The 25,618-nt window shown below is 48.3% G+C and overlaps 1 protein-coding gene across 3 annotated transcripts in view; it reads right to left on the bottom strand.

Annotated features, from left to right (window-relative positions):
* The window catches only part of Msi2 (musashi RNA binding protein 2), a 365,211-nt gene that overhangs the window by 106,814 nt on the left and 232,779 nt on the right, over positions 1-25,618 (bottom strand). For all 3 annotated transcript variants that reach the window (XM_032912094.1, XM_032912093.1, XM_032912095.1), the window contains exon 7: positions 23,911-23,959. In XM_032912094.1, the coding sequence (XP_032767985.1) occupies positions 23,911-23,959 (49 nt within the window). The remainder of the gene's footprint in view (positions 1-23,910; positions 23,960-25,618) is intronic.

The following is a 25,618-nucleotide window of genomic DNA, read 5'->3' as shown; positions in this document are numbered from 1 at the left end:
GTACTGACACAAAATGGCAGGTCTGAGACTGGGCAACCTGTGCTAGCTATAGGAGAAGGGGTCCAGGTGGAGTTCAAAAAGGTGGCTTTATGACCTTGACATCTCCATAGAAGGAAACACCTGTTGTCACAGCAAGCTGCTGGGTCTGAATTACTTATCCAGTTAATCAGTAATTACCAAGCACCTACTCCCTCCCAAGCACTGGGAATGGAAAAACAGAACAGTACTCCTGCCCTTTAGGTTTTATAGTAATCAGGGGGTTCAGAGCGAACAAAGACAGCAGGCGTGCCTGGCAGTACAGAAGCAGGAGGGCGCACCTTCAGGCTTTCAGGGGTTGCTCCAACGAGAGGGAGGGGAAGATTCAAACTTGAGAGAGAGGCTGGTTTTCAAGGAGCTACAGAGACAGGCAGGTGAGGCAGCAGGGAGGCCGGTCCTCAGCAGCAGCATCCTGGAGGCCAAGCTGGGGCGCCTGCAGGACCTGAGAGACATCTCTGAGAGAGAGGGGAGGCCTGGAGGCAGGCTTAAGGGCAATGTGACCTCCAAGCTGCAGTTCCGTCTTGGGGGGCAGACGTGAGGTGCCACAGGGTGAATCCTCAGGTGCGATGGAGCACTGTTCTTCCAGGAGGTAGGTCCTGGCGGTTAGGAAGCTCGGACTAGCAAGCTCGCCTCCACTTTAGGGGACCCTGTTCTTCATCCACTATGCACTGAATTTTAAAGCATAGAATCCTAAACTGTCAGTGTTCAGATACAGCAGAGAGAAAGAGCATAAGGGGACATCCCCAAGAAGAGAATGACAATCACCTAGACAGCAGGGACAGGCAGATTGGAGTCTACACAAGTAAGGAGCAAGAGCCCAAACTTGGAGGCACCACAGACACAGCTGGGTTCAAATCGCAGTCTTAGTAGCCACTAGAAAGTTCCCTTAAGGGGTTGGGGATTTAGCTCAGTGGTAGAGCGCTTGCCTAGGCCCTGGGTTCGGTCCCCAGCTCCGGGGGTGGGGGGGGTGGGGGGGTGGGGAAGTTCCCTTAACCTCTTGGTCGCCACGCCTAAGAAACAGGCACATTTGTACTGACTGGGATGAGCATGTAGGTGATGTGATGCAGAAAAGGGGGCATGTTCAGCCTGCTTCCCATACATGGGGGTTGTTTGCCATCTGGGATGGAAGGCAGGTACAGAGCATTCTCTAATACTTTGCAACACCAAGCAGGCAGGCAACAGAGCTTTCTCCTGCGTCCCAAGTGAGTGAGTGCACAGAGACTTACTGAGGAGGGGGGAGGTATCGCAGGATGAGAGCTCCAGCCTCATCAGAGCAACTGGCAGCAGATGCTGTCAGCTCTTAGCAACGATGTTGCTCTCTCTGTACTTGATAGAGGGTGACTTTGCAAGCAACAAGGCTCTCTAGCAATGCTCTGTAAAACTATAAATTTACTTTGAGAGTACCAAGTCTAATTACCTCGCCAAGACTCTTTGCATTTTTAAGAACCGTTTCCCCCCCTCCTTAAACTCTTGATCATAAGGACCCTTGTTAGCAATACTTGGTGTAGGGCTTGTTTCGCCTGTTGCTGTGGCAACAAAGCAATGTTTACCAGCCCTTCCAGGCTGGTACATCTTTATTAGCACCCGATCCCATGAGAAGCAGGAAGCAGTGCCGAGGTTTAAAGAGCATTAATCCCTTTAAGCTTTGCAAACCTCTCTAGTTAGGGAGCCCAGAAAGGGGGGAAATTGAGGTCTCTGCCATTTGCAGGGCCCTCCTAGAATCGTTAAGCCTACATGAAGCACCAGATGGAGAAAAAAAAAACTTATCTCTCTGGAGCTTCACTTTCAATTTCTTCTTCTCTTGAAAGAGACAAACTTGTGGGTTGCCTTTGCTTCACAAGAAAAGTTTCCAATCCGTTCATCACAGAAGGGCCGCCAGCTCTTTCCTCTCGGCCTCTCTGGCCATGCTGCTCTCACCAGATAAATGTAACTTTCAAAAGCAGTTATCTCTTGGCCGGGCAGAAGGAAAGCCACAAAGGATGGCTGGGGCTGCCTGTGTACCCTCCTCTCCGGCCCTCTGTGATGAGAACGAACAGATGATTGAGAGTGAAGATAGACTCTAGTGTATTTCAGGGGCTTGGGGGGGGAGGAGGAAGGGGAGGAAGGAGAGAGGGAGGGAGAGAGGGAGGGAGGGAGGGAGGGAGGAGGAGAGGGAGAGGAGAGAGAGAGAGAGAGAGAGAGAGAGAGAGAGAGAGAGAGAGACACACAGCTTAAGGCACTCCACCCATCTCTTTACCCTTTGCCTGTCTTAGAAGGGTTTTCAAAGTCAGCACCAGGGCCACAGTGGAAGTGGAGGGAGGAAACTCAGGTTCCCATTTCCCCTCCTACCAAATCTCATTCATCTTTCATTGCAGAAAATCAAAAGCCAGCCAGGGAATCCGGGAAGACCTGTGGCTGAAGTTTCAGAAAATTGTGCAAGTGAAAGCCGATACACTAACATTCGCATCAGCTTCCCAAACAGCTTTCAGAGGGGCAGTTTTGAGCTAGCAGAGTCCCGGTGTCCTCCGAGGTCCTCAGCTCTGAGCGCTCAGTCCAGTTCTGTCATGGCTGCTTAGCTGAAGAGTGCAGCCATTAGAAGCTAGCCTTGGGTGAGGGAGGTGGTGGGAGGGAAGGAGGGAACTGACACATGGCAGAAGGCCTCCATCTGCAACCAGGTGATTTCTGATCCTACTCTGTGATATACTAACTATCTTCCATTATTTCCACTGGGCCTACAAAATTGTTAAAACAGTAGAAAAAAATAAAAAACAGACAAACCACCTCTCATCATCACTGAGACACCTTTACTTTTTTTTTTTTTTAATGAGTTAAGAGTTCATTCCAGTCAAAAGGCAAGACATCCCAGTTCCAAATTTGGCACAGCTTGGTTCGCCTATACCAATCCTACAACAACGTGGTCACTGGGATTTCTACTGATGTCCCCAGCTGCTTCCTACAAGCAAACCAGATGCCTTCTGTGCTTATGAATGAATAAACAGGGCGAAAGAACAAACCAAAGCTATGAGAAAGGAATGATGACAGACTGAAGAGGCAATAGGTTATCAACACATTGGGTCTGAGTGGCAGAGTGAGAGGTCAAAGGTCAGAAAGGCTGAACACCAGTCACCCTCTGGTTGTAGACAAACTTCAAACACCAGGTTTCTGTCTGAACATGAGGAAACTCACCTGACTATCTGAGATGGGAAGCCATTTTTGGAACTAGAATTTAGACTCCTATACTCAAGGAAGCCCCTCAGTTAAGACCCTTCAGATAAAGAGGCACGACACTTCAGATTGGCGCCTCCTGGCTTGTCTCTCCGGGTCTGGATGCACTAGGGCAGAGAGGCAGTCAGGGTTAGGGTACAAACTCAGCTCCCAGGACCCTTGTAGAATGGACGTAGGAATTACAGGCCAATGTACATGGCTCTGAACTTAATTAAGCAGTGGCAACTCCCTCATGAACTGTGTGGGTTATTCTGTGTCACAGACAGTAAGAATCCTTGGGTCTGGTGGCTCAGCAAGGCAGTATGTGCAGTGACTGAAGGTCATACGCCTGGGTCCTCTGGGGCTAGGTCATAGGATGCTGGGCCTCTCTGCTGCAATTTGAGAATGCTGGAACACTCGGCAGCAAGGAAAGGAGCCAGCACTTCTGAAGGTTAGGGACCTAAGGAAGGGGAGGTGAGGAGTTGGCCTGACCATGGTGACAGGGATGAGGTGGGAACCTGAGGACACAGCTCCTGCCTGATCTGCCTTTTCTCCAGGAGCATTTAGCATGCACATCTGTCCTGGACCCTAGCTGGAGACCCCACTGTTTCTAGCCTTGCATCTGTAGCCCGTTGGAAGTCCTTGACGCCATCAGACATCTTGTTACTAACTTCAAAGTCCTGTTCCTGGAAGCTATGTGTGAAGCATCAGTGGGGCAAGGGAGGAAGGTATAAATGCCAGCAAGCACTCTACCACTGAGTCACATCCATAGCCCTTTTCCATGATTTTATTTCGAGATAGGGGTCTCATTAAGTTGTCCAGGCAGGTCTTGAACTTGTGATCCTCTTGCTTCAGTCTTGGCATTATGGTCCCATGTCTTTCTTTTTCCTCCCCCACTTCCCAACTCTCTCTCTCTTTCTCTGCTATCTCTCTCTCTCTTACACACGCACAGGCACATGCACACACACACGTGCACTCATGCACAGGATCTCATCATGCTGACCTTGAACTTATGGCTGTCCTCTTGACTTGGCCTCCTAAATGCAGGGATTGTAACTATGGACCCCTTGCCTGACTCAGGTGACATTTTCCCATTAAACCAGACACTGTACTCTGAGCAAAGAAGCAAGGGCTCACCTTCCTACCACACTGCATACTGACGGGAGATGTTGGTAGGCTGTGGACTGGGGGTGTGGTCTGAGCCTCATGAATTTGCTGGAAGGGGAATAAGGGGGATGTAGCGAGTCCATGGATGGGGGCATATTGGTGGTAGCCTAAGGGGAGGTCACAGCTGAGTTGGAAGCTGACTTTCAGCCAAGAGTAGACGTCAGCAGCCCTGGATGATACTTGGTGTCTTGTTTCTTTTATGCAAGCACCATCATGCACATGCTGCTGGTGGAGTGGGATAGCAGGGGTGGCCCATCCTCCCAGACGTGGCCTTGGTCAGTGAAGAAGATGCTGTCCCTGCTCAGGTGTCAAGAAGGTTTCAAACACTGAGAAGCCAATGCCAGGTTCTTTCTGAACCTCCCTCAGTTAGAGTCCCCACCCACTTCAAGACCACTTTTAAATTCCTTCCTCCACTCTGTAGGGCCTCTTTTCAGCTAACCTCTAGGCCAACTGTAGGTGTAGGGGCGTCCCCAGGCACACACGCTAAAGTCCATCACGGGAGTCAAGGAGTTACCATCCAGCAGGATTGCTTGGGCTCTGGCTGACACTTGGCTACGGGACAATTTCTCCGAGTATCAATCATCTATCGAAAAAATGGAATGGTAGACTCTTGGTGTTAACTTCAGAATGTACACAGTCTGTCTTCCCTTCTCTTTTTTTCTGAAAATAAAGGCAGATGATTTTATAGAGGAGGAGGAGGTGAGGCAAAAAGGAGGGCCAGGTGCTACTCTAATGGAGCTTCGGTCATGAGGAACAGCCAGAAATGGAGGTACAGTACGATTCCTTCTCCACAGACACAACCAAGACCTGAATTGCCTACACTGTAGTGGGCGCTGCACGAGACAACCTATTTGTTGCAAAGCAGATGCCAGCTTCTTTTCTCAGACCATAAACAGCCCTAGGGTAGGAGGCAGGCACATGTAGCGGGCCAAGTCTCAGACAGAGCCACGCACAATTAGGCACTTAATATATGCTCTGTAGCAGCTCTGTCTTTGACAAAGTCCAAAGCTGGGGGTCTCTGTGTGGGCAGACCACTTCCGGGGCTGGAGGGAATTATCTACCGTGAAGTCCAAACAGCATTTTAGTGGGAGATTATTTTCTTTTAAGCAACCGTAGGAGGTAGGAGAAATGAGGTTCACACACATGGACGCCCTCATGTCAACACACTGCTCATTAGAATGCCCTTCTTCCCCGGGGTTACGCTGAAGAATCTCTCAGAAGGTCGGATGGCCATGGGACCCAGGAAAGAGAGACCATCACTTCCTGCTGAAGTGTCGTCTGAGAGCATTTCTCTCCTTGCCAGCCCCTCATGTTCCCCTCAACTTATTGGGCCCTGGTGTTTACAGCTCACTACACCACAAATCTTTATTTCCCGTCACCCACTGGCCCAAGCTGTCCCCACTCCCTGTTTCTCCCAGACAAGTTAATAAGACGGAAGGCTCCCTAGAGGCCTGGAGCCGGCGAGCATTATCACTTGGAAGCGAGGCAGAAATCCTGACACAACGGAAATGACTTCAAGCCTATTAATTACCCTTTCTTCTTTGGCAGATCTTTTGAAAGAAAGCTTGACAAATTGAAAGGAAGGCTAGCACTGCCTCTCCGCCCCAATTAAGCCCCTAATCCCACCCCAGTAACACAAATCTGATTTCTGCTCTCTCTAAAAACAAAAACAAAAATGAAAGCCACCAATTTCCCTTACTGGTACCTACCTCACATCTCCCCTCTGTGATCCACATGAGTCTCTCTTTACAGGAAAGCCCTTGAAGCTGGAGACCCTCAGGAGATGAAAGAAGGGTGGTGTAGACAGGGCTTTGGTCTCCTCAGGACCTTGACTGCCTGTGGAGCCCTCTGAACACTTGGAGGGAGGATGAGACCAAGAGCACAGTAATAGCTACACAGCCATGAGCCTTGTCAGTATCACTTCTGAGCCCTGGGTGCGGTGCCCAGTGCCCAGTAACCCTCGAGACAAGCTGTAAAAGACCTGCACAGGGAACGCTTAGGGCTAGAAAAGGTGCAGTGCTCGGGGAACCAAGTGGGAACCACATTTCCCTGTTTTACTGTTTTCTACACTGACAATGATTCGATTCCAAGTTTGCCTGAGATAGCCCCTTCCATAGGTCAAATTGAGGAGCTTATTTTAATTCTCCAGATATTTTAATTCTAGCATAGCCATCTATTAAATATTACCACATGGATTCCATGGGCACTTCAAACAGAACAACATAGTTTCTTCTTAAAATCTATTCCATCTGCCAAATTCACCAATGACACCATCCCCTCAGTTGCCAAGAGTCCAGAGTCTGAGTCGTGTCCCCCAATCCAGTCTACTGGAATATTTCTCTTGCATGAATTCTAGTCCCCTGGTCTCCCTGGCCCTCCACTGCAGTGCAAGCCCCAGCTGGAACTCTGCAATGGTGGCCAACGGTCTTCCTCATATCCCATCATGCACCTGACCCTCCCTCTTTAGTTCTAGGGCCAGCGGAGCCATTTGAGAGCAGAACCATATGCCCAACCCAGTTCACCTTTCATGATTTAGCCTGTCCATTTCTCCTCTTGTGTTCAGGACTTTCATCTCAGCCTCTGGCTCTCTCCCTGTGCTAACAGTGTGCCAAGTCCTTGCCCGCGCACCTCCTCAGAATACCTTTCCCATGATTCTCTGCCTCCCAACCCAAATGGCTCCTCCTCAAGGAGGCCACTCCCAAGCACCTCCCTGAGTGGAGCCGAGCCCTCACCACTATCTGTGCATCTTCTCCTCAGCACTTAGCAGTACCAGAAATAGTGTTTCTGTTTTTTCTTGGTTGGCAGTGGAGACTGAACCCAGGGCCTTGCGTGTGCTGGACAAGCAAGCACTTATCATTGAGTTACATCCCCAACCCTGAAATTATGGGATGCACATCCCCTTTCCCCAGAGGACAGGAGTTCACAGCAGACTAGGATTTGCTTCACCTTGTTCCTCGTGGTACTGCTAGACACCAGCACAGTAGCCGGAACATAAAGGTATTTAGTGCTCCCTAACTGAGTGGCTGAGTGACACAAAGTCAAGGACATCAAGCATAGGACAGCTGAAGCTGGGGTATCAATTTGTCCCAGGGTACATTCTGTCATCTGGGGGAACCAAGAAGAGTACTTAGGCCAGCACACATTGGCCCTGCTCCAGAAAAAAAAAACAAAAACAAAAACAAAAAACAGCAAAAGCAGCATCAAGCTAGACCTATCAGATCCCCAATAACCCTGGAGAGCCCTTTCTCACTGTCCCGCAGTGACAGTTGCAGGAGCACGTTGGATTTGTATCCCATGCATAGGTTTGACAAAGCAAGGGCCACCCACCAGGGCTCTATTTTCATGGTACATAGTCACCATATCTCATTTTAAACTCTAACAAAATCTTTAAGCCATTACCTCGGAAATCATCATTAAATCATTTGTTCTTTTTTATTAGCATCCCAGTAATTAAAGAGAATCATATTTCAGAAATCTTTAGCTGCACTTATCAAAACCCACCCTCCAACCAATCAATTAGTATTACAATAACCACGGTCCCTTGGTGCTGCCGCTATTAGCATTTTGATTGAATGTCTGCTGCAGAGTGACTGGTAACAGAAGATTGTGCTCAGAGAGTAACGTTTCTTTATTCGTCACCACTGAACCTTGTCTGGTTGTCTCTAGTCTCCACTCAAAAAGCGACAAGACGGCTCCCAAAAGCAGTCACTTTGGTCATGGGTTCTATTTTCATGAGGTGTTTGATAAACTAGCTTTTATCGCTCTGGAATCGCTAGCTTCACACAGGGGCCTCCCACTGGCTGAGGCCTCCGCTCTCAGGAGCTATACCCCAGCTGCCTCACCCTGATGGGATGGTGGGGTGATGAGGTTCCCTTCTGCTGCCTTCCTGTTCCCTACCACCATCACCATAGATACCAGGTCATCACAGATTGTCCCTTCAGGAGATTCAGATGTCTGTGTCGGAGCAGGTGGTGGCCACCATTGCTGCCACAGACGACCATCACTATACACCCGCTTCTCCAGCAGGCGCTTGGAAACCTGACGTTCTAACGTTCAGACTGAAGTCCTCCAGTCGTCATAATAATAAAAGCGCCAGTCATTATAGAGATGGGTTAACGAGGTCTATTATGGGAAGAAAATGGCTGTCTTCAAGCCACAGGAATTGACACGAGGTCATTAAGTCGCTCTCTCAGAATGTAAATGGCCTGCTCCATCAGCCAGCTCTGCGGACAGATGCCCCACACCCCATCACGGATACCCTCTGTGGATAAATAAGGATCACTTGGCACACCATGCAATCAAACCAACTCTGTAACCTTTCAATATTCCCACTAGTCAGCCACCGTAGCTTTTTTGATGACAAGAGATATGTTTGAACAGGGTAAGGCACAGAAGTAGGGATGATTGCTGCTGTAAGACACATGTTCCAAGTGATAAATATGGCAGCTGTCAAAATGCCATGTACATGTCAATCTCTCTGTCTGTCCATCCTATTCATCTACTGTCCATGCACCCACTCACTCATCTATCCATCCACCCACCTCCCCAGCCACTCTTTCACCCACCCATCCATCCATCCACTTATCCATTCATGTACGCACCCATCTATCCACCTGCCCACTCATCCATCCATTCATTCTCCCAGCCACCCATCCATCCACCTACCCACCCATCCATCCACTTACCCATTTATCTACCCACCCATCTATCCATCCAGCCACCTGCCCATCCATTCATTCTCCCAGCCACCCATCCGTCCACCTGCTCATCACACGCCCACCCATCCATCTTCTCCGTCCAGTTCCAGTCCACAGCAAAGGATTTGCACGAACTTCATCTCCAGTGTCGATGACCTTGGCCTAAGGAACCTCTTATTGTTCCAAGCTCTCACTGCCCGGTCCTTGATACAATATGCTACTGTAATGGGCATCACAAAGCTATAGGAAGACTTCATTAAGTTTTTTTTAAAGGCTTCCACAATCCAGGGGAGAAAAAGGAAAAATAAAGAAGTGTTATTAGCTTCCCCTGATTCCTTTCTCTCGGCCCAGTCTCCTTCTCCTCCTCCCCAGCTCCTGTCTCTACCTTGGCTGCCAGCCAAGGTTTTATAATAGTGTCAGGTAGCAATTTCATTTTTAAAATGCTCTTATCAAGGATTTAAGGTGAAAGATAAGAGCAGTACAGTAAATCTTCATAAAGGAGCGTAGTGTGAGGCATAGTATTTTACAAATCAAAACAGTTAACAGAACGAGGAGGCAAGGACAGGGAAACAAAGTGAGTTGAAGCAGGGGCTGAGGAGGGGAGAGGTGGGGCCATGATAAATAGAAAGATCACCTTTCAGATATCCAAGCCCCCTCTGGTAATGGCCTTGGCATATTTGCTAAGGGCCGCGCGAACAGTCCAATTTCCATTTTAAAATAGGATGTTTTTAGACGGCAGATATATTGTCAAACCATTAAACACACTTAACTGGGGGCTTTCGTCGAAGTCATCTGACCTGCAGCATGTGTTGCTAACATCACTGCTTCATTATTTATCAACTCAATTTCTTCATGGAATGACTAATAACACTACCACAGCTGCTCTCCTTTTCACGGCCCAGCTGCTGCCGCCCTGGCAGAAGCACGAGTTGCTAGTTACCTGCCGTGCCTTCCTACCCCCTCTGCTAAAGAACCTTAGAGGGGAAAAACCCAACCCAAACCAAGCCAGACAACAAACAAACAACAACAACAAAAAAAACCCCAGCGGAGAGAGCCTGGAAAATGCTCGTACGATGGAACTACTCTGTAGGAACCACTACCCAGGGAAGGTTAGCTGTGCCACTAATGACCAGGCAAGAGGATCCAGGGGACACTCGGTTCTACAGTCAAAGAACCATAAATTTCGACTATGACACACACAGAGCAGGGACTGGTTGGTTCATCCCTATCACCTCACTCAGCACTGGGGCAGTTGAGGCAGGAGACCAAGGCAAGCCTGAGCTACAAGAGATGCCACCTTAAAATGAGCAAATATAGGCAGCAAATATATACATCTTTAATTTCAGCACTTGGGAGGCAGAGGCAGGCAGATCTCTGAATTGGAGGCTAGCCTGGTCTACACAGTGAGATACTATCTCGGACACACAAAACAAAAGTATGAAAGGGCTGAGGAGGTAGCTTGTTGGCCTTGCAAGTTCAAGAACATAATTTTGATCTCTGGAATCTATGGGTAAAAAGCCAGGGGTGGTAGCGTGTGCTTGGGTTCCCAGTGCTGGAGAGGCAGAGGCAGGATTTCTGGGGCTGGCTGGTCAGCCAAGCCAGCCTATTTGACAAGTCTAAGGGCAGTAAAGAAAAGAAAGAGAAGAGGTTGATCTGAGTAACAATCCTTGAGGTTATCCTCTGGCCTCCACATGGACATGTGTGTGTGGACACACATACACACACACACACACACACACACACACACACACACACACACACACACACTGGGGGGTGCAGGAGTGACTTTTCTAAGTTGATTATTTATAGTATCTTTGATTACAGTGTATTTTTAACAAGGGCCACACAAATCTCAAAGGAGGCCCTACCCTCCTTCCCTCTTACACAGCTTCATGGGCAAATGTGTACACTTCAAGCATGCCACAGAAACATCCTCCCCTACACACACACACACACACACACACACGGGTGCACGGCTGAGCTGCAGCCCCAAAGAGGCAACAAAGCTTTGAAATCTTGGAAAATAAAATCCTGACAGGGGTGCTTATTCTAGCTCTTTCTAGGTGCTTGCCAATCTCCTTGGGACGTACCTGAAAATTCACAATAAATAAAAACATGCAATTAGATGATATCTTATTTGCCAACGAACAATTCAATTGTCCATTAAAACCCACAGTTCTAAAAATAGCGTCAAAAGAAATTATTAGGAATTGTGGGTACACGTGTTTCTGTTGTAAAACAGATTAGCACCGTGGGCAAAATACAAAGCTTCTTTTGTAAATCTTATCCCCTCCTCCTCTTTTGAGAGGTAACAGAATCGGGGAGGGAGCCAGTTAAACCATAATTTTCGGGCTACGTTTTTTTATTGTCAGTCAGAAAAATTGCCAGGTGTTTCCAGCATCGTTTATACATAAACATACTAGCTGAATCAGGAAATCTCTTTCCAGGGCAAATGAATCAACTTAATTAAAAGGAGACTTCAGATGCCACGACCAGAGAGACCTTAGGTCTTTGAGGGCACAGCTTCCTACCTGGCCTGGCGGGGAAAGTGCAGAAGCATTTTGAGTTGGGCAGAGATCTCTGGCAAAAGCACACCTTCCTATGGGCTCACCAAGTAGACATGCAGACTGCAAGACTGTACTGTGTGTGGGGGACTTGCCCGTGTCAATGACTGCTGTCTTCCTCAGTCGCCCCAGCTCTCACACCTTTTATGAGACAAGTCTCTCCCTGTACCTGAGGCACAGTGATTTGGCTAGGCTGGCTGGCCAATGAACTCTAGGGATCTTCCTGTCTCTGCCTCTCTATTACTGGGACTGAAGATGTACGTCGCCATACCCAACGTCGTACATAGGTGATGGAAGTCCTACTGCAAGTCCTCCTGCTTTTGTGGCAAGCATTTCACCAATGAACCCATTTCCCAAACCCTCCATTTTTATTTTAGAAACTTATGAGACTCCTGTATGCTCTAAGCTGTCCTTGAATCCATTATAGAGCTGAGGATGACCTTGAAGTTCTGATCCTCATGCCTCTACCTTTCCAATGCCAGTGTTGGGCATGAGCTGCTGTGCCCGATTGTGTGGTACTGGGCATCGAACCCAGGGCTTCGAGGATGTTAGGAAAGCACTTTAACAACTCTCTGGCCACTGGACAGAGCTTTTAAAATCAAACCAATACTTTCAGGCTTTTCTTAAACTTGTAAGCAGCAGCCTTCCAGAGATGCCCAGGGCATACCTTGTGCTTTTCTAGCAACCAAGAACTTTCATTAGCCTGTTACTTTCCTTAGGAAACAGACCTTGACTACGGGGCCCAGATGCAGGCCCTGGATCTGTTTTGATGAACGGTAAAGCTATAAGAGTCCTTGGAGACTGAATGGGCCAAGAAGAGCCTCCCAGCCTTGAATGCGGGCTAGTATCAGCTAAGGTCGTGATGAAAGGACACGAGGCTCCCAGCCCTTAGGCACACTTCATTGACTGACTGACCTAGGGTAGGACCCAGAAGTTTGGTGAGACTTAGAAATTCTCCAGCTGACCCTAAGGTTGCAATCCCCGATCGAGCTCTAACCTCTGGCTTAGCAACCACCATTCACCCTTTGCAGTGTCTAATAGCAAACTTGGGCTAACTTGGCTCAGTACAGACATTCCGACATCAAAGCTGGCCCTGGGGTTAGGCAGCTCTTGGGTTATTAGTAAAATATGAGTTGCAAGCAGCAGAAGGACTTGAGAGAAAAGATCGACTCTGACGGAAACACATCCACGTCCTCCTAAGGCGGTGTTGCTGACGCGTGCCCCAGACTCACGGTGGTTCCGGCTCTTATTCAGGGGCCTGCAGCAGCAGGGTGGGAGGTGGGAAGGAGCCCAGGGCTGGTGAGAGACACAGAACAGGGGTCATTCTTGCTTCTGTGCCTATTCTGGGCCCAAATGGATGATGTCACCGCCAGCAGCAGTGGAAAGCAGGGCCATGAATCATCCATGAACCAGCCCAGCCCTCTGAGATAATAAATTGATGTCAGCGCTACGCATGTCCGCTGCAGAGCTGGTAGAGGACTGGCTTTGCCTAGGGTGCTGGGGCACAGCCAGAGAAGGAGGCGCTTTCAATTATCCCCCCATAGTAAGATGGGCAGCAAGCAGAGGGAGGCATTTCTCGTTTGCCGGGAGAAGAACTCAAAGGCATACAACTCTGATCACTTTTAGATCCTGGCTGTTATTTTTGTACACTGCTGGGCTTGCCAGTCACACCTGAGGACTAACAGAAGCCCATCCATGCTAGAGTGTCATTACCTGTCACTGCCTTGCCCACCAACTCCCTTATAACCAAAGATCTGTAAGCGTTGCCCTTCTGACCTGCCACTCCACTGATGTAATTTAAAAGCTCATTCCAGGATTGGATCTAGCAAACCCTTACTTGAATAGGTTTCTAGGACAGCAACACAGGCAAATCACGAAGTTTTCAAGACAAACCTTGAATTATATGGTTGTTTTGCTGGTCCCACCCCACCACCCATGGTGGGGGAGGAGATATGTGGGGAGCCGAGGTAGATTGCCACGTACACCAACTCCCCTGAGTCTTACTTAACAATGACCTCTTCTGAGCTTTAGTTTTCTGAACAGCCAAGTAGACAGAACGGGTCACCTGAGAATCCCCCCAGTTTGGTTGTTAGAGTGGGGGATCCTGACAGCTTTTAATTATGCTGGTTCTTTCTTAGCTTCTAAAGAAATGGCTGAACCCTGGGTGCCACTAAACTAAAAATTAAATCTCAGACTTTTTTCAAGTGTTTTTTTTCAACACACACACACACACACACACACACACACACACACACACACACACACACACAAACCCTTTAACATTCCAATGTCAACGTGGGGGGTCTCAGTTAACTGGGCTTGTACTAGGTACATCTATGTTAGGATTGGGGACTATGCTCTCAGCGACACAAAAGGTCTCTTTTCCTAATTCCTTTCTTTTTAAATTTTTGATTTAAAAAATTTAAAAATATTAATATAATATATTAAACTATCATAAAATGATTTGGTTCATCTCTCCCTCCCTTCTTTCCACAGAACTTTGTTTAGACCAGGCTGGCCTCAAACTCTCCAGACAGCTGAGGATAACCTTGAACTTCTGATTTTCTTGGCTCTATCGCAGCCCCAAGCACTAGGGTTGCGGCATACCTCACAGTGACTCAGTGCTGAGAATGGAAGCGGCTTTCTGTACATTAGAGAAGCACTCTGTACTGACAGATACAGCCCCACTGTTTTCTATATCATCAGATGTCCCCACACCCCCTTTCTCTAATTTCTCTGGCACATAATTTGATTGGGGAAGGCAATCAACAGGAGTGGTCGGAAGAAGAGAGTTACCCGTGGCCACCAGAACAGTAGGCCGCTACAAGCAAGGCGCCTTGACAGGACAGCAAGCTCTGCTTTGCCTTCTCGGTATTTCCTAGACCCTGCAGCTCCAAACAAGGAGGACACAGGGATGAGCCTCTCTCAGATGACCGTGCCAGGTCCTCCTGCTCACTAACCTTGGAGGAGGAGGCGGGTCTAAGATTCTCCTTTACTTACAAGGCACTCTGGAATGGAGGGCCTCCCTGTTTTGGCCTCTCTGGTCTAGGATGAAGTGAAGCAAATGGGCTTCTTTTCCTGCCAGGGCCACGCCAGCTGTACTAATAATAACCCGTTGTCTGGGAGGGGCAGCAGCTACTAAGAAAATCCCCTCACCAAGCCCTGTTTATGGAACAGCCAAGAGAGGCAGCTCAGTGCAGAGGAGAAGATAAAGTCAGGTTTCGACAGAGGGTCTTGGAGTGGCCAGGGCAGAAGCCACCATCCCTCCCTCGGCCAAGTTTGTACACACCCCAGTGTCATTAACTGGGTACTTCTAGGACTCTGCAGCTGGAAATACGGACTCAGGGGATGAGCCTCTATCTGATGACTGTGCCAGGTCCTCATGTGGTTTGTACGAACCGAGCGACTTCGATCAACTTCCAAAATATTTAAGCAGACGTAAGGACAGGTAGAAGAGACAGCACTGAGGGTGCTGAGCAGGGCGAAGTTTTCTTTCTTTGTTGAAAATTCTTTTTCATGTTGATAGCCGTACTGGAGCAGAGTTTAAAAGCAAATGTCTGGCTAGCTAATGAATGTACATCATACATAAATTCAAAAAAAAACAAGAATACATTAAAAAGTGTCCCTGTACTTCTGTATTTCTGGCCATTTAATCTCATTTCTCAGAAGCAGAATGAGGTCCAATGTACATACATTTGCATCCATGAGAACATGTGTATGCATGCATGAAGCATATGGGATGCTTTATTGTGGCCAAATGATGTAAGCCTCAGACTAACCCAGCATCATCATGCTTTCTTAGGGAGGTTACATAACACACAGCCAAGCTACAGAGCTACCATTCCAACTCTAAGGCTCTAGGGCCAGGAGCTCGTCTTAACCACTACGGCATTCTAGGAAAAGTCTACGCTCCTGCAATACATATTTATGCAAAGGGGATAAAAAAGCATTTTAAACATTGGGGTCTCCCTAATTCAAATACAGATCTTCATATGCATAAAGAAAGGCAATCCATGCTCTTGTGGGGAGGAAAGTGCAGGTTACCGAGCACTCCCCATTCGCCATGCGCACGCTGCGCTCCCAGCTAGGAACTCTCAGAGCAAGGTTACTATCTCACAAGCAAGCCAAGCCAGTGCTCAAAGCTTGATTAGCTCATCAGGAGCCCTGTGGCTGCCCCTAAGCTTGGGCTGTTTAAAGCCTCTGTGTTCACAGTGATACAGATGAGCTGGCATGCCCTCGAACACGCACCGGCAGCTCAGGTGCAGAGCTGTACGATTGGTCGGAGATTGGGGGGTTGGGATGCTCCCCTCGGAACCTCTGAGTTCACAGCAGAGTAACTTCCCCTGGCTTTCTGTGACCCGCGGCCCAGCCCTCCACAGCCTCCACAAGTGCACAGGGGTGCCAAGTTAGCAGGCGCTTTTAATCAAGTCGCCAACCCCAGGGCTCCATTCTCTGGGGCCTCTGCACTCTGCCCTCCCCTAGCTCTTCGCAGTCTCAGTCTCTGTGGGAACAGATCTCAACAAAAGACTCATTCTGATGCTCTACAAAAACCCACTTCTGGGTCAATGAAGTTCTGACCCCACGCCCACTCCTTCTCAGCTTCCTCCCTGCCCCAGCCAGGGGAGGCAGGAAGGTCTATTAGCTCATAGCCTTTTTGGTGCCAGGGCTTTTGTGCCCAGGGCAGAACTTGATGATTTTTTGCCTTGGGCGAAAGAAAACACAGCACCCCCAGGAAGTCAACTACCCCTGACTCCGCAGGCCCCACTAGCCCTGGAATTCCCTCCACCCCCTGTCCCTGCCACTGCCCTGTTGCTAGGGAGTGGACAGTTCTGTCCTCCAGTCTGCAGAGCAAAGCAGGTGAACAGAAATCAAGCGACTGTGTTGATTAATATCTCAAGAGACAGCGCCGGAATGGGCGCTTCCGGAATTGAGTTACCTCAGGGAAGGAAAAAAAAGGAAAAAAAAAAAATCCAGTGTGCTCCTTGCTTTCCTGTCAGAAATAAAATTAAGGTCTCGGATCGATGTTGCCAGGGCTGGGAACATCTACTGGAATCTTTAATGGCTTCTTCTACATGTTCAAATTCACATTCCCTTTCAACCCTGCCCTTTTAATTGGTTATTTGCGAGGTCATGTTTGCACCAATTTCTCAGGAAGGCTAATGGTGTTTATTTAATGAGAAAATAAAATGTGCAGACAGCTCTGAGGCTGGTATTAAATGAGGGATCTGGGTAGGGGGTTGTAGCTTGTTGCTATGCCCTCCCTGCTTCAAGGGTATATGGGCCTGAGGGTTAAATATCTGCTCAGGGTACAGAGGCTTTTGGGTCCCTCAGGCTGGGGACAGCGAGTGTATAAAAGCAGACCACACCCTCAGGGTAAGGACATGCTCAGCTGAATGCACAGAACCTTGGGTTCTGAGACTCTGGCCGGGCAGGAAGTGGGAGTTCATTCACTGCTTCTGTTGAACCTACAGGTTCTCTCTCATTCTAACTAAACTGTGTCCTTGTTCAAGCGTGTGGTGACTCTTCTAACAGAGTAGCTTTAAGTACCCAAAGCCATCAGCTAAGGCTTGCAGGAGCCATACATGGCCCCCAAGACCTCTTTTATACAAGTTAAACCACAAGGGGACACCCAGGGACACCAAAATCCTATGTCATTGTAACGATTCTTTCCTAGAGTCCTGGTTTGGAAATGTCTTCCTTCAACAGCTACCCACACTGATGATGGATGAATGGTTCACTCTGGAAGGAGAACAGGGTTTTCATGTTACCCCATCAGAACCACCACGGACTTGCTAATAATAGCCAGCCGAATGGCAAAATTTGGGGTGTCTTCACACTACAGCCTAGAAAGAAAGCTGTGAGGGTCAGGCCCTCAGCTGCAGGCATCTGTGACAGGCACCTGCCTGTCAATTACAGAATTAGTGTCAATGCCAATAATGACCTGTCTCTGGTTTAGAGTTGTTCAATAAACCCGTTACTACATCTCGAACCCTGAACAGAACGTAAGAGGTGGAAAGAACAGGCCAGTGGGATGACTCTGTGAATAAAGGGGCTTGCCGCTCAAACCTGACAATTCTGAGTTCTGTCCCTGGATCCCATGTAGGGGTGGAAGAAGAGATCCAATTCCACAAAGTTCTCACACAATGACACACACAGCCACGTGCCCCTCCCCCAGAATAATAAATAAAAAACTTTAGAAAGAGGTAGAACATACAGCCATAATTCTAGCAGGGCCAACAGACAGGTCTTGCTCTAAAGCCCATAGGTGGGCACTAGTAAAACATTCTGTCATGTTATAATAAATGTCACAGCCCGCTGAGACATTGCTCATTCTTGTCATGCTTTCAGGCCTCCATCCAACAGCCCTTCTCCTGGACCTGGCCTCCTTGCCAGACACCCTTCATAGGTGTTCATTCATAGACACATGAACACACACACACACACACACACACAAAGGCAAATACAGATCTAAATAGACAGTTTAGATTTTTACTACTTTATGTGTAGGAGAGTTTTGCCCCCTGGTATCTTTGTGCACCACAGGTGCTGATACTTGAGGAGACGATGAGCCTCTATGTGGGTGTTGGGAATTGAACCCAGGTCCTTTGCAACAAGTGCTCTTAACCACCGAGCCAACTCTCTAGCCCCCAAACACACTTCTTAAATATCAAGTCATACTTAAAAAGCTCTCCTCTCCTCCACAAGGGGAGACGTGTCCATATTACCCCTTTGCCTGGCTGGCGTCAATACTAACCAGCTGCTGACTTTATTTTTGTTTATTTTTAAACGGGATGTATGTATGTTGCCCAGGTTAACTTAAAACGTGCAATCCTCTGTTTCAGCGTTCCGAGTACTGGGGTTCATTACTATAGGCTAAAACAATATGTAATATCATTTACACCTCTGTGAATTTCTTTTTACATGCTTCAGTTTTTGACAAATAGGCACCAATAAACAAATAATTACATATTACCCTTAATCATTTTTATATGGTGTATATAAAAGAGTCAATCTGGGCTAGGGAGGTCAATTTAAAAGTGAGCATCTGGCAGGTTTTCAAGACATTAAGTACTGAGTTTTTTCTCCCCTCCCCTCCTCAGAGAAGCATTATCGTCTTCTATCACGGCTTCAGTTACATTTTCCTGGCATCATTTTTAATAAATAAACTGCTTACATAAATTACCGAGACCTTAAACTTGGGCCAACTGCTTTTGGGGTAGAGACTGAGCAGGCTTTGAGAGAAGAACCACGGTCTATGTCCAACGACCTTGAGGTGAGCCTGCTAAAAGCTGTGGCCTCTACCAGGATCTACCACACTGTGCCTCTCCTGTAGCCCAGGGAAAGGACCTCTCAGTTCCAAGGCCGTGATAGTGACTGGTGCCAAAGATTGGTCCTTTTGGTGGGGCAATGGCTGTTTGGAGCTGTTGTTTCTCTCCTAAGTTATTGGCATTGCCCTTCGTAAGTGACTGAAGCACTGGGAAGAACCGCCATCACTCTGATCTCTATTTTGCTCTCAGTGTATTCTGTTCCCTTGCCTCTGGCAATTGTCCACCGCAAACAACCCGGCTGGGTAATGGCAGCCTCAGAGATTCCAGGGCCAGAGTCTATTCCCTCTGATCCAATCCTCTTGGCTTCAAAGACACCCCTTTCACTTCCCACAGGTGCCCCCAACTGTCCAGCTCTTCCCCTGGAGGGAGCCCAGAGCCTGAGGACATAGGAAGGGTCTGAAAGGTTTTCCTGGAATGAGCCTCATTCTAGGGGTTCTGTTTTCTTGGGAAGAGGCGAGCGTAGATTGAATCAACTTCGGCAATCCACACGCCATCATCGCATGCCCTCCACAGGGCTGTGGAGAGCGGAAAGGGAGCTGAGCTACCCTTCTCTCCCTCCCACTAGTAAAGGAGCAAATTGGAAGGACACCGTTGTCTGCCGCCTTCCCTACTTCTCCCTCAGATGCCCGCTCCAATCCCACCCTGGGATCAATATCTAATGCTGAGTTCAAGATCCTATCTGCCATTTGCAAGGATAACGCAACAAACTCACCACCCCCTATCCCCGATGATTAAAGCCTTTGATGATCTGCCCAGTATTTTCCAGGCTGCCTCTAACAAGCTTTAGAGAGCAAATGGAATGACTCTGAGAGAATTGGAAAGGCATCATCCTCTCCCTCCCTGGGGACACAGATCGGCTCACAGAAGACCATGGATGAAATGACAAGCAGGAACAAGAATGGCTCCCGGCTTTTACCAGGAGCCCCCGACCCCCCACAGTAACTTCATGTGACTTAGTTTCTCCCTCTGAAAATGAGGAACAGCGTGAGCAAGAAGGGGTGAGGTGGTTAGAGCAAACTATGAGGAAGTAGTCTAGACCCTCAGCGATTCTCTTGTTTGAAGAACTGCCGGGGACCAGGCCTGCCTGCAGAGGGGCTGTGAGCTCGGGCTGCAAGTCACACAGGTAGAGCTGATGTCTCAAGTTCTGCTTCCTCTTGGGTGCATCCCTGGGCAACCCCATTGACCTCTGACAATTTGCCATGTGCAGCCCCTATGCTGGCACCAATGCTTGCATTGTATTGGCTGCTTCTACTGTCTGTTCAGAGAACCGTGAATCTCTGACATCAGAAGTCAGGGTAGGGGTTGAGACAGGATGCCCATGACCACCTTCAGAAATGAAGAACATCCTTTACAACCTGTCTTCCTGGTTGCTGGGAGCACCCCAAGATATCCTACACTATGCCTCTCTCCAATTTCCTTAGCAGAAGGAAGCCCAGATCACACCTAAACAGATGACATTCATGGATGGCTCTTGTGGATACAGAGATGACCCCTCATCCTATTTTGGGTTTGGATGGATCTTCTCATTTCTGATGTCATTGGGGGTCAGAATCTCCCCCACAATCAAGGACTCTTCCTAAGAACCCTCCTGTAGCCTTCTCCTAGCAGAGTTGATCCCCAGAGATCCTACCTATGGTAACTATTCACTTACACCCCCACCCCACTCCTGGTTGGTTTTTTAAAGGACACACTTGGTTCTTGTGGTTCCTCAATCTCCTTCCCATACTCTTAGAGAAGAAACTGTAATGGTCAGACGCTTGGCAGGTGGGAAGAAAAACCCTAGGCACCTTTGCCCCCAACTCTAGTCCCTGAAGCTAGAGGAAGACCAGCTTTATCTAGGGATAATGTGGGAACACCCCGTACTACATGGATCCACCAGGAGTCAAAATCTAAACTCTCATCCCTAGGAATCTCTCCAGTGGCACTAGTGATACCAGGCTGGCCCCTCAGTGGACAGAAGTCAACGGCCACTCAAATATGCCTCAGGGTCATCTTTCTCCAAAGGGACGACAGGGAGCATGGACAGGTGGTGGCAACCAGAAGGCAGAGTGACAACTAACTTGACCTCTGCCTTCTACTGGTGATATAGGCCCAAGAGAGCCCAGACCCTGGGTCTAAGTCTATGCCCGCTGCTGTAGCTCCTGACATACTGTAGAGGCCCATGTTCCTGGGGCCAGGGACCAAACACAGCCCAAGCCACCCAACAGGGCTGGGCGAGGAGAAAACAGGACCCTCCCGCCCCAAGGCAAGTTGGCTAGGTGACTAATTGAATCAGTGAGAGACCCTGCTTCAGAAAATAAAATGGAGTGACCACAGAAGACATCTGACGATCAACATGACATCTACATGCCCCACATGTTCAACACATGTATATATGCATGTGAATATATACTCACATACACAGAGGAGGAGGGGAAAAGGAGAGAGGGAGAGGGAGAGAAACCAAGACAGAGAAAGAGCTGTGAAAGTAGGTCATTGTGCTCCAGACCATGGATTTGATCCCAGACCCTCACACACATAAGCAAAGGACACAGTCACTGTCACATAGCTCAGCAAACTCTTGAGATTGTGAGTTCTGACACTTACTGCTGGGAGCCACATTTAGATGCAATCACTTACCCAGAAAAACCTGTTCCTATCTGGGCACAAAAAAGAAGAGTCTGAAATCTGTAGCATTGAGCTGGAAGCTATATGGGGACTTAAAGAGTCTCAGCTCTCTTGAACCTTGGTATCTCAGCCATAAAATGGCAAAGATAATTATCCTAAGAGCTAACACTTAGGCACACTTAATTCTTGGCCCTACACTTGCCAAACAACACTATTAAAGTAGGTACTTGTCCTGGTTGGATCTTTTTGTCAACTTGACACAAGTCAGAGTCATCTAAGAAGAGGAACGTCAACTGGGAAAATGCCTCCATGAGATTGCCTGTAGACAAATCTGTGGGGGTCATTTTCTTGATTAGGGATTGATGTGGAAGGACCCAGGCAGTCTCAAGAAGTAAGAGAGGCCAGTGATCAGGGTTCTTCTGTGGTCTCTGTTTCAGTCCCTGCCTTGCCTTCGAGACTGATGTGTAAGCGGAAATAAACCTTTCTTCTCCAAGTTGCTTTTGGCCACGGTGTTTTATCATAGCACTAAACACTGCTACTATGACTTTAACTTCCTAAGTGAACAGAGGAGGCATCAAAACGCACAGTAATTTCTGCCACGGTCACAACTCTGTGCCTCCCAAGACAGCTGTGGAGGCCAAAAGATGAGAGACACAAGAAAACTGTGCTTTGGCTTCCCATTTTAAAACAATAATCACGTATAGGTTTGTGTGTCTGTGTGTCGGTCGCAGGGAAGCATGTGCATACAGGAGCCCATGTGCATGCTGGAAGCCTTGGATCTCCTCCAACTGGAGTTACAGGCGGTAGTTAGTGATTTGAAGTGACTGCCGGGAACTGAACTGTGGTCTCTGACAAGTTCTCTTAACCACTGGGTCATCTCCGCAGCCCCTGCACGTCTACTTTTCACAGACAGAATCACTTGCATTGCCTAGGTTGGCTCTTCTCTCTCATCTGAGTAGAGACTACAAAACCTGTGCCACCATACCCAACGTGGTCCGCCACGCCCAACATGGTACTTAGGTGTCTGTAACATCACCATGACAACGTTGATGATGACGACAGAAAACCATCAGAAACTGTACATCACGGGCACACCTTCCTCCCGGCAGGCGCTTCTCCATCTCCATCTCCATCTCCAGGGTAATGGAGAAAAGGAGAGCACTCACGTGGTTTTTGGTTTCCTTCCTTGCCTTCTCTCCTCATCCTCTACCCTGCCCTGGCCCATCCGATGTTCACCTCTCCATCTTGAGGATGCTGCTGAGAGTGGGGTCAGCAGGCCTATGAGGACAAGATGCTCAAGACTCTCCCAGGCCCCCTTCATGCCTTCCTGCCTTTCACTCTGCTGCTTCCTCAGACAGGAAAGAGGCACAGCCAGCACAGGGTAACCGTTCTGATCTCTGATTGCAGGGGATGGTGGGAATGTAAACAACACTAGATGTGGCGAGGAAACAGTTCTCTAGGCTCACCCAGGGCTCCTTCCCTGGAGAACACCCCACAGCCTTTCCTCATACCCCATTTCAAAAACACTGCTCATTAACACCCCATTAATGAGGACCCCAGACACATGGTACTTCCAGAGCACAGCAGAATACGGCACTAAGTCATATCCTCCTCTGTGCTTTCGTCTCAAGGAAAGTTCTAGATTCCTCCCCTTTTCCGTTCAAAGCAATGATTTGAACATGTTCTTGCAGGCAGGGGTTACTGAGCATTTTCTTTGGCAAATCTGTTCAACACTAGGGATCCAATCCTAGGCAAACCTTAGACATTGGGCAAATCATTTCAACGGTCCGAGGAGCCCAGGTTGAGTGAGACCCATGTTCTACAACATGGATTGGTCAGGAGGAACAAACAAGTACGGTTGTCCCCCAAGCTCCACAGGGCCTTTCCAGATCTGCAATTGTGGTAATCAGCTAACAGATTCAACCGAGGTTTTCCCACCTCCTCTCACTCAGTCATAGGCTGACAGGCTGCTCTCTGAGTCTTCTTTGATGCAAATTGGAGTCCGATTCAGTAATCACTATGAATAATTTCCACTAGGATCACTGAGTGCTGAGGTTGGCAAGGGGTTAAGAGAGCCAGGGCAAGAAAGGTAAGCTGAACCAGTGTGCTGGGCGTGGCCGCCCAATCCAGCCAGGGCTCCCTAGCCAAAATGGTTTTCACTAACTGATACCCGGGACTCACTGTGCTATGGTGGCCCTCTGTTATTAACATGTATGCACATCTACTTGCCGGATTCTGCATTTTCCTTGCACCTTTCATCAATGGGATGGGAGAGGAGAAGCCCAGGAGAGGAAGGAGGGACATTCTCTAACGATGGGGCCATCTTACCTCTGTGCCTGTTGGTGGTTTTGTCGAACATCAGCATCGCATCCTCTACCTGAAAACAAACAGAATAAAAGCTGCTTCAGGACTTTTCATGAAATTCATAGAACATTACAAATACAGAGTGTGGGGCGGTGAGGACGGTGGGGTGGTGAGGACGGTGGGGCGGTGAGGATGGAGGTTTCCCTGCTGAGGTCATAGTCGCTCAAATAGAGAATATCTGTAAAATGTGGGGGGAGCAAAACCCCCAAATCCCCTCAACTTGGCATAATCTTAGTTAACAGATGTGTAGTTTCCTTTGGGGGGAAGTAGGGGGAGGGAAGAGAGAGGGGAGGGTGTATTAGTTCTCTGTGGGCACCTGTATTCATAAACAAACACACCCCCTGCATGTAATCAAAAGTATCTTAGAGTTATATTTGTGGGAATTTTATATTGTATCATTTGTGGGAAATTATTGTCTGTTCTGTTATATAAATGACATTACAATATAGCAAATACTTTACCCAGGTCAACACAATGTGACAGCTTGACAGTGTTCCACAGAGCAGGAGGCCACAGCTAACTTCCCTTCTATGTATATTCAGTCCATTCTGTTATATACAACCGGCTTCAGGATCCTCACTCTGATGAAAACTTATCAAGTAAAGTCCTAATTCCTAGTTCTGAGACTTGGTGACAGGTCTTTAAAAAGGTTTAAAATGTCTATTTATGTGCATACACATGTGTCTGTGTAGATGTGCAATATGCATGTGGGTGCTGGGAAACCCAACTTGGATCCTCTGTGGAAGCAATAAGTGCCCCTAACCACTGAGCCATCTCTCCATCCACTGAGCCATCTCTCCATCCAAACTGGGTCTTTAAAGCATTGATAAAATTAAGATGAGATCACTAGGCTGGGCCTTAATCCACCCTATGAGTAGTGTCCTCAAATGAGGACAGGAGGACAGGAAACACAGGGCTGAGGGGCCATTGGCCGACAAGACCTCAGGAGGAACCAACCCCACCACAGCACAATCTTGAACTTCCAGGATAGACAGACATGAGAAAAATATGATCTGGTCGTTGAAACTCTCCAGCCTCCGGTGCTTTGGTATGGCAGCCCTAGTACCCCGGTACACCAATGCTAGGGCTCTTTCAAGACCATCAAGAAGAAAAGTACCCAGGATGGCTTCTGCCTTTCTTCTCACATACCCCGCATACGGATCTCAAGAAACAACATACGACTCCACAACCCACTCCTCTCCTTTGAAGATCTAATCCTTTCGGTCACAAGACCCGCCTTCACCCTCAAGAAGACTCGCCATGCCAGGGTGAATCAGTTGCTCTCTTCATGGATTCTGGACTCAACAATGGAGGCCGAACTACAACCCAACCCAGGCGGCTACACAAGCTGTTAGCCAGAGGACTCTGTGCTTGGGGCAGTTGGGGTGTGTATGTGGCCGGGAAGATCCTAGCACCGTGTTATGCTCAAAGGCTCACAAGGGAGCCGTCCGCTAAGCTACCTGGGGAGGAATCACAGGCCATCCATTCCTCATTCCTCTTGCGTGAACAGTGAAGTGAGGATTAAAATGGTGCCTCTGGACAAACTGGACTTATTTTTCTAGATCCTATCACACCCGACAGTGGAGAGAGCAAAGTTCAGGCAAGAATGGAAAAGCAGGCAAGCCAGTCTGGAAGAGATCTGTCTACTTAAAAATCCCTTCTGGAGGCGGGG

This window comes from Rattus rattus, chromosome 9, assembly GCF_011064425.1.
Source record: "Rattus rattus isolate New Zealand chromosome 9, Rrattus_CSIRO_v1, whole genome shotgun sequence".
Classification (NCBI taxonomy): domain Eukaryota; kingdom Metazoa; phylum Chordata; class Mammalia; order Rodentia; family Muridae; genus Rattus; species Rattus rattus.
This window is presented reverse-complemented; position numbering and strand designations above follow the sequence as displayed.